Consider the following 10,396-nt stretch of genomic DNA (forward strand, 5'->3'; position numbering starts at 1 on the left):
ATTTTGTTTGCAAACTGTATGAATCCGCGTAGCGGATTCTTACAGAAGTTTGCAAACAAAATAATTGACATCAACGCTTATAATTAATTTTTGAAAATGATTTTCTAATTCAAAACATGTTTTATGTACAATTTTACTGGTTTTAAATGGGATTCTTTTTCTCAAATCAATACGCAAAGTCAATTGTCGTATTGTGACGTCACATTTTTCGCGCCATTCTCGGAATTTCGTTTATAGAAGAATGAAAAGAATTTTTCGACCAATCAGATTTGAGTATTTACCATGAAAACAAAGAAAAAATAATTATGTGCATATATAACAACATACATTGACCACCGATTTGATATGCAATTAATTAAATGGTGGGGAAAAAAATAAATCATCCCCTGCCTCGGCAAGCCTCGGGTCGCACATTCATGAATTTCCCCTTGGGTTGAGATTTCTTTGTTACACCCCCAAGGTAGGGAAATATTCTATTAATCTCAACCTGAGTTTAAGAGTTTGGCCAGACAATACGAGGCTTGCCGAGTGCTGGCCAGCCAAACTTTTACACGAGGGTGGAGAAACCCATGTTCGCGGAAAAGCCTCATGTTTGATTATTTTTCTCACATACTTGCAAACAAATGTACGTTTTTATGGAAGTTTTTCAACGCGCCATCTGCAATGCTCCTTTGAATGTTCGTCAAAATTATTGACGTCATCATTTACAACATGGCTACTCAACGTGAAATGATAACGTTACGTTATTGTGAGCGGCGTCATATAGCGCCTGTCAACCGTCTTTACCTCCTGTGTGAGATCGATTTATCTTTTTCCTGGCAACCGACATAGGTCTAGTACCCATTTCAGTATTACATAGGTCTAGTACCCATTTCAGTATTACATAGGTCTAGTGCCCATTTCAGTATTACATAGGTCTAGTACCCATTTCAGTATTACATAGGTCTAGTGCCCATTTCAGTATTACATAGGTCTAGTACCCATTTCAGTATTACATAGGTCTAGTACCCATTTCAGTATTACATAGGTCTAGTGCCCATTTCAGTATTACATAGGTCTAGTACCCATTTCAGTATTACATAGGTCTAGTGCCCATTTCTGTATTACATAGGCCTAGTACCATTTCAGTATTACATAGGTCTAGTACCCATTTCAGTATTACATAGGCCTAGTACCCATTTCAGTATTACATAGGTCTAGTACCCATTTCAGTATTACATAGGTCTAGTACCCATTTCAGTATTACATAGGTCTAGTACCATTTCAGTATTACATAGGTCTAGTACCCATTTCAGTATTACAAAGGTCTAGTACCCATTTCAGTATTACATACGCCTGGCCTAGTACCTATTTCAGTATTACATAGGTCTAGTACCCATTTCACTATTACATAGGTCTAGTACCCATTTCAGTATTACATAGGTCTAGTACCCATTTCAGTATTACATAGGTCTAGTACCCATTTCAGTATTACATAGGTCTAGTACCCATTTCAGTATTACATAGGTCTAGTACCCATTGCAGTATTACATAGGTCTAGTACCCATTTCAGTATTACATAGGTCTAGTACCCATTTCAGTATTACATAGGCCTGGCCTAGTACCTATTTCGGTCATATTTCGCCTTTCCATCTTTCAGTCGAAATTTATTGATTACAATGTTGAATTTTTGTTTTTTTTTTCTGATGTAGTTGGTTTTTAATATCTATACGTAGTCAACATGTATGTCTTTAAACGTGAACACACTAAACATTTCTCCATGTAAGGCGGTTTTTTTTTGCTTGCAAACTTTAGCGAAATACGAAATAAGACTTTCATTACGAGAAAATGTGTGGGGCAGACGCATCCATTCCCAACTCCATTACTACTCCAATTCCACCCGTTTACATGTAGGGGGTCACTATGTACACATTATGAGCTTAACATGCATGCCCTTGAAATACATTATTTCGTACGTAAACGGCTTCAAACAAATATCAAAATCCTTTTATTTCTAATCAATAGAAAATAAACGTTCCCCTTCAAATAAGTTCTAATTCGAACGACACATACATCGAAATATTGCACGCGACTAACTCAATATATTGACTTTTTTGACGAGTCTAAATCTTTTGTTGTTTTGCTGAAATTTATTGATGATAGCGTGGTATTCTTTCTTTAATCTACTATGATCACACGCTTTATTTAAGCTGTATTTTTCATTAAGTATAACTAAATGTAAGTGACAATGTAATGTTCGTTATATAAGTCAAGTAAAGCACAGGCGCCTGTAGTGTTTGTTACAACAGTCACGCACATCACAGGGGCCTGTAGTGTTTGTTACAACAGTCACGCACATCACAGGGGCCTGTAGTGTTTTTTACAACAGTCACGCATATCACAGGGGCCTGTAGTGTTTGTTACAACAGTCACGCATATCACAGGGGCCTGTAGTGTTTGTTACAACAGTCACGCATATCACAGGGGCCTGTAGTGTTTTTTACAACAGTCACGCATATCACAGGGGCCTGTAGTGTTTGTTACAACAGTCACGCATATCACAGGGGCATGTAGTGTTTGTCACAACAGTCACGCATATCACAGGCGCCTGTAGTATTTGTTATAACAGTCACGCACATCACAGGCGCCTGTAGTGTTTGTTACAACAGTCACGCACATCACAGGGGCCTGTAGTGTTTGTTACAACAGTCACGCACATCACAGGGGCCTGTAGTGTTTGTTACAACAGTCACGCACATCACAGGGGCCTGTAGTGTTTGTTACAACAGTCACGCACATCACAGGGGCCTGTAGTGTTTGTAAGAACAATCACGCACATCACAGGGGCATGTAGTGTTTATTACAACAGTCACGCACATCACAAGGGCATGTAGTGTTTATTACAACAGTCACGCATATCACAGGGGCCTGTAGTGTTTGTCACAACAGTCACGCACATCACAGGGGCCTGTAGTGTTTGTTAGATCAATCACGCATATCACAGGAGCAAGTAGTGTTTGTTACAACAGTCACGCACATCACAGGGGGCTGTAGTGTTTGTTAGAGCAATCACGCACATCACAGGGGGCTGTAGTGTTTGTTACAACAGTCACGCATATCACAGGGGCCTGTAGTGTTTGTTATAACAGTCACGTAATTATAGTGGTTTGAGTTTTGAGTTTTGAGTTAGTTATTTTGTTTTGACTTCCGAAGTAACTCATATTTTTTAAAAGGGATATGCAATGTAATTAGCAATAACTTTTTATGGTTTGAAATTAGCATTAATTAGATCAATTATATATCATAACATGATTGATTTTAGCCCTTCCGATTCCGTGTAAACCTGAATGTTGATATCGGCAATTTATTAGAAAATACTACAGGTCCAATATCAGACTCTTGACTCCACGTCCTCTCTTGTTTCACGTCCTATCGAAAGGTATAGTTGTTTCATGACAACCGCCCCTTTGTGCGAAATGCATGTAGTATGTTTTTCGGCAAAGCCGTATAATTTTCTTTTGGCTCGGATATGACGCGACAGGTGGCGTTACTGGTCAATATAAAGTATGTGATTGGTCAATGTAGTGATCAATGCAAAATACAGATATACAGTTAAAAACGAAACGAAGTTAAGATTGAATGCAAGCTGATCATGAATAAGTGGATATATCTTTTCAAATAACACATTCATAAAATCATATTCCTGATTCACGATTCAAACTGATATAATTTTGTTTTCTGTACTGAAACACATTAGTTCGTTCATTTATTTCACCAGCAGTTTTATATTATAACCACCAGCGTTAAAACTCTGCCGTTTATCTTTTTCAAAAGATTTTTTTGTTTGAAGCTGCTCTAAGTTTGTCTACCAGTAAAAGCACGTAACTAACGCCAACTTTATAGTTCTACCTCAGTGAAACATACTGCCGACTATACTGACAGCCAGCAACCAGTCATCCCACTTCTAAAAAAAAATACCATTTTCATTGACTATCTTATACCTCGACTATTGGACAGAACCCAAACCCTTCTTCACTGGGGAAAACTCATAACTAAATGTCAACATCGAAGTTGTATGAAAGGAGAAATGAGGAATAATACTTAATGTGATGTTGTTTAAAGGGAACAGTTGATGCCGGACGGACGGCATAAGCTCACTTACCCTTTGGGCAGGCGAAGTTATAGAACACCAGAATCTGGAATATGATCCAATAGCTTGAACATCCAAACTTTAATGTCTAACGCTGGATTCACAAACTTATCTCGATAACTTCATGTCTCGTTAAGATAATGAAAAAATAGTGTATTTAAATCTCTTCACGGCGATCTACATGAACATTACATCTTAATTGTAATCACCAAAATTTTACGTTATATTCATATACACCGGTAGTGTATTGTGTGTTGTACCTCATACATTTATACGAGTAGTTTATTTTGTATACAACGGTTGGCCTTTTCAACCTTGTTTCCATTCGTTTTCCTGTTGGTGATTTTTTATTTAGGTGGTTAATTATGTATTGTATTTACGTTACATTACTGTGATTATTGTGAGGAACTCCGTGTATTAATTTGTATTTACTGTGAGGATAGCAGGCATTCATGTAATAAAATATCTAAATTTTGAGTGATGTAAGTTTGTTTGTAAACCAAGCATCAGTCCGGCTTAATGCCAGGTGATTCTACAGTTAGTCAGCTACGGTACAATGTTTATGTATATTGATAATAAAGTCCTTTGTTCATGATATGAATCGGAGAGGAAGAGTATTTCTAAAGCTTTGGTAGGGTGTGGCATCCATTCTTCAATAGCTCACAATAATATGGAATTAATTGAAACTTGCTCTTGTGGTTCGATAATTGCCTCTCTGAAATATGACAGTGATACATGTACTTCGCACAATCGAATAGCTCTATCTACTTATAAAGAAACGTGATGCTTAACATGTGGAAAGTCGGTTGTGGTCTGGGTAGATTGAATGGCAAATGCCCAGTTGGTTTAATGACCGAGTTTTGTATTTTTTCCTTATATATCCCTAATATCATATACATATGTCATGTGATCAATTCAACTGTTGATTAAAAGACCCATACACCTGACCTTGAAAACACAAACGACATAGAATATTAAAAACCTTCACTGAAATAAGCACTGACAATTTTAATATTTATTCGCCATGTTTCCTACGTCACAATCAATGTACTTTCGATGGTCATATTATATCAATGTGTCCGGATAGTCAGGCTGGTCCTGATGATGGTCAGTAATATCGTTTTGGCCGACACCTCTCTCAGATGTTTACTACTGCGCTTTTCCAAAGAGACAAACACATTCGCCACATTTCGTTTGGTCGATATGCATGAGTATGGTGAGTGCATATGCGTGTTCTGGGAGGCTGCCGTATGTTCGTGTTAAGTCTCCTTGTGATAGGCCGGAACTTTTGCCGATTTATAGTGCTACCTCACTGAAGTATACTGCCGAAGACACCCAGCAGGACACCCCACCCGGTCACATTATACTGACAACGGGCGAACCAGTCGTCCCACTCCTAATATGCTGAGCGCTAAGCAGGAGCAGCAACTACCATTTTAAAATGTCTCGGCTAGGGGACAAACCTAAATCCTTCATCACAGGGACGAACGCTCAATTAAAGGCCAAAAGTGAGACAGTGTCAAGGACGAATGCATTCCGCACGTGGGGGATGCCGTTCTTGAATGATCTTGTCTGTTGAAAGGACGTTAAACAATACAGAACATGTAAATACATACTATATGATTATGTATATTTACTGTTGTGTTTGTATTGGTTCTTTTACTTATAAACTACCAGAACAACGCACCACTGCTTGGAACATTTTAATGGCGGGTCACAACATTACAAACATGCGCAGTACACAAACCGGAACCATGCGGTTCTGTTATAGGAACGTACTAACATCAGGATAATGACCACGGATAGTAACGGATACATACATAACACTTTTCCCTCTCTCAAGAAAGGTTTCCCTTATCCATAATAACCTGTAATTAATTACAGCTTTCTTAGCTCACATGTTTGTTAAAATTAAACAAATTAAAGTTCGTAAGTTCAATGTCCAAAAAATCAACATGAATCTTTAACACAATAAACACTGAACTAAACACATGTACACTGCTATAAATTTAACAGTTTTCAATCAGACGCGATGGTTTGATTATATCACGACGCGGATTGCGATGTTCATGTGTCACATTGGTCGATGGATCAGTCTGATCAGTCTCTGGTGTAGTAGTAGCTACTTCACTGGTTTGAATCCTAATTGGACAATCTGCTGAAGGAATCCTCTGAGTACCAATGGTTGGATTAGGTAAGATACCTGGAAGACTGTCCAGAGAATTGTGAGTGTCTGGAACTGCTTGCTCTCTTGGTTCAAAGTTACAAGCTGGATCACATGTACGTATTTGATCCACATGTCTTTTCCATATAAGGTTGTCCACCTGAATGGTATATGTCATTGGTCCTAGCTTGCGGATAACAATACCTTTGATATATGAAGGTTTCTGTGGGTTTCCACGGTAGTCGCGAGTAATGACAATGTCACCAATTTCGAACAATCGTGTTTTTGACTCTGTTGGTGTAGTCTTTTGTTGAATTTTCCCAGAAAGATCCGGACGCATAATATCCAACCTGGTCCTCAACTTCCTTCCCAAGAATAGTTCACTGGGTGGAGTCTTAGTGAGACTATGTGGTGTTGTACGGTACGACAACAAAAACGAAGCAAGTTTCTGGTTCAGACTACTATCTGACTGAACCAGAGATTTCATAGCTTGCTTGAATGTACGTACAGCTCTCTCTGCCTCGCCGTTTGAGCTGGGGTGATAAGGTGCAGAAAGTATATGACGTACTCCATTTTCTTTCAAGAATGTGGCAAACTCTGCTGCAGTAAATTGCGGTCCATTATCTGAAACTAGTTCTTTGGGTAAACCATACGACGCGAATAGAAACCTCAACGCGTTGATAGTACTGGCTGTGGTCGTGGAAGACATGCGTATCACATCTAACCACTTTGAATGTGCATCGACCACTACCATGAACATTTCACTCATGAATGGTCCAGCAAAATCGATATGAATACGGTTCCATGGTGCTGACGGCCATCTCCAAGGGTTTGCAGGAGATTTCGGTGCATTTGGTAGTACTTTCTGACATGCCTCACAGCCCGACACTTTCCGTTCAATATCCACATCCATGTTTGGCCACCATGCATGTAACCGAGCCAGGGATTTCATTCTAACCATTCCTGGATGGTTGCTATGCAGTTCATCTAATATTTCACTTTGATATTGGTTCGGAATGATTACTCGTACTCCTCTGAGTAAGCATCCTTCCTCCATGGTCAGTTCATCACGAATTCTGTGATATGGTTTAAGTTCATCTCCCATTTCCACATTTGGCCATCCACTTCGGGTAAATTCCATTACGCGTGCCAAAGTTGTATCTCCTTTTATTGCCGCAGCGATACGCGTAGCAGTAACAGGTAAGCTGTTAACTTGCATTTTGTTCACTAACTGAGCTTCCTCATAGAACACATAGTTGTCGTCAACTCCACTTTCCTCCTCTTTCATAGGAAAACATGATAACACATCAGCATTTCCGTTTTTATCCGTTGAACGAAACTTTATGTCGAACTGGTACGCGGATAACTGTATCGCCCATCTTTGCAATCGAGACGCGGCCAAAACCGGAATGCCCTTCTTTGGTCCCAATATAGTTGTCAGCGGTTTATGGTCCGTCAATAGGGTAAAACGTCGCCCGTACAGATACTGGTGAAACCGTTGAATTCCAAAGATAATCGCTAACGCTTCTTTTTCTATCTGCGAATAATTCCTTTCCGCAGATGTCAAGGTGCGCGAAACATACGCTATGGGTTTGTCGTTCGACTCAATGGTGTGCGAGATAACAGCTCCAAGTCCATATGATGAAGCATCGACAGCTAACGTCAATGGTTTCTTTGGGTCATAATGTACCATAACTTCAGATGAAACCAAAAGTTTCTTGATAGTCTCACACGCATTCGCACATGTTGGGCTCCATTGCCATTCAACATCATTGGCAAGCAGATGAGTAAGAGGCTCAAGGACAGTCGCCATGTTGGGAATGAATTTCCGGTAATAATTCACAATACCGAGCCAAGATTGAAGTTCACGCTTATTCTGAGGATCAGCCAATTTCAAAATTGCTTCCACTTTTCTCGGTGAAGGGTGGATACCTTCTTTGTTGACTTTGAACGCGAAATATTCTACTTCATCGCGAAGGAAAAAACATTTGTCTTTCCGTAGTCGTATACCGAAATTTTCAAGTCGCTGTAGTGTCGTATGAAGATTGTGACGGTGTTCCACGTCAGATTTCCCCGTAATTAGAATATCATCTAATATGCATCCGACACCTTCAATTCCTTGCAGGACTTGATCCATTGTGCGTTGAAAAATAGCTGGTGCAGCCGCAACTCCAAATGGAAGACGCGTATACTGGTACAAACCTTGGTGTGTGTTTATGGTTACAAGGTTTCGCGACTCCTCGTCTAAGAGTACTTGTTGATACGCACTAGTCAAATCAAGTTTTGAGAACTGTTCACCACCATTCAACTTTGCAAACTCTTCACTTGTGGGTAAAGGATATTCTGGAACATCCAAGTAGGGATTGATAGTGACTTTATAGTCCCCACATATCCTCACAGATCCATCAGGCTTCAACACTGGTACAATAGGAGTGCCCCAATCAGAACTCTCCACTTTTCTGAGAATACCGGCCTTTTCCAAGCGTTCAAGCTCTTCACCAATCTTGTCCTTTAGAGCAAAAGGCACGGGCCTTGGTTTGAAAAACTTTGGTGTACAGTTATCTTTCAATCGAAGTGTCGCAGTTACACCTTTCACAGTACCAAGCTCTTCATTGAAAACCTTGTATTTCTGGAAGATTTCCTTCTCCAAGTTATCATGGATGGTGTACTTGATGGACTGCCAATTAAGTTTTAATTGACTTAACCAGTTCCTACCCAGCAATGCTGGTCCATCAGCTTTGACAACAAGTAATGGTAGCGATAGATGTTGGTCTTCATACTGTACAGTAACAGATTTTTCTCCGACAACTGGTAAAAGCTGACCGGTGTATGTTCTTAATACTGTTGATGACTTGTTAAGTTTTCCATCATACTTCTGTTTGTACTCCTTTTCCGACATCAACGAAACTGAAGCGCCAGTATCTAATTCCATTTTCTGTTGTTTGTTGTCAATTAACAAATCAATGTTTATTTCTTTATGACCACCAGAATTGATTGAGAATAGAGGCCATGAGTACTGTTGTTCAGTATCCTGGACACCAGAAGAATCCATGTCAGAATCCACAAAGTTGACCTTCGGACTTTTTTTCTTCATTTTATGTCCCTTTTTGTTTCCTGGAGTACCACCAGTACTTTCAGTACTTTGATGTGATCGCGGTTTGTTTACATTCTGTCGCGATTTGTTGACATGACACATTTTACTCAGATGTCCGTTTTCGTGACATTTGTGACATTTGCTGTTTTTGTAGTAACAATTGTCTGCATTGTGATTGTTCTTACCACAACGAAAGCATTGTGTAAATACTTTGTGTGTCCTTTCCGCATTCTTACCATCATCAAACACTGTTTCCTTAAGTTTACGAGATTCGCTGTCATCCATCTCCATACTAATTGCAATGTCCATGGCTCTTTTCAATGTGAGATCAGATTCTGAGAGTAGTTTACGCTGTGTTGCAGTGGAGGATAATCCACACACGAATCTATCACGTATTGCATCGTTAAGAAAGCCTTCAAAATTACAATGTTCGCTTAATTTACGAAGTTCAGCTAAGAATTGACTCACCGTTTCTCCTTCCCTCTGTTTACGTTGGTGGAATTTGAACCTTTCCGCTATGACCAACGGTTTGGGTTTAAGGTGTGTGCCAATAGCCGTTTTCAGTTCATCGTACGTTTTATCACTGGGTTTTTCAGGACTCACTACATTCCGAATAAGTCCGTATGTCTTACTGCCACAAACAGTCAGTAATATGGAACGCTTTATAGCATCATCATCCACAGTGTTAGCCACAAAATAATGTTCTAAACGTTCGATATACTCGTCCCAATTCTGAGAATTCATATCGAATCCCTCGATATTTCCGTGTCTTACAGCCATACCTTGCAGTTTTTCTGTTTCAGGTGTTGTTCCGATGATAGTTTACGTCGATCCTCGTCGCCACTGTTGTGTTTGTATTGGTTCTTTTACTTATAAACTACCAGGACAACGCACCACTGCTTGGAACATTTTAATGGCGGGTCACAACATTACAAACATGCGCAGTACACAAACCGGAACCATGCGGTTCTGTTATAGGAACGTACTAACATCAGGATAATGACCACGG

The 10,396-nt window shown here is 39.6% G+C and overlaps 1 protein-coding gene across 1 annotated transcript; it reads right to left on the reverse strand.

Moving 5' to 3' along the window:
* Positions 1 to 6,138: 6,138 nt before the first annotated feature.
* LOC117340484 (uncharacterized protein K02A2.6-like) lies at positions 6,139 to 10,131 on the reverse strand. Its single transcript, XM_033902244.1, has one exon. The coding sequence runs from the start codon at positions 10,129 to 10,131 to the stop codon at positions 6,139 to 6,141; it is 3,993 nt and encodes a 1,330-aa protein (XP_033758135.1).
* Between the last annotated feature and the right edge of the window lie 265 nt (positions 10,132 to 10,396).

The sequence above is a fragment of the Pecten maximus genome, chromosome 13 (genome assembly GCF_902652985.1).
Source record: "Pecten maximus chromosome 13, xPecMax1.1, whole genome shotgun sequence".
NCBI classification, from domain to species: domain Eukaryota; kingdom Metazoa; phylum Mollusca; class Bivalvia; order Pectinida; family Pectinidae; genus Pecten; species Pecten maximus.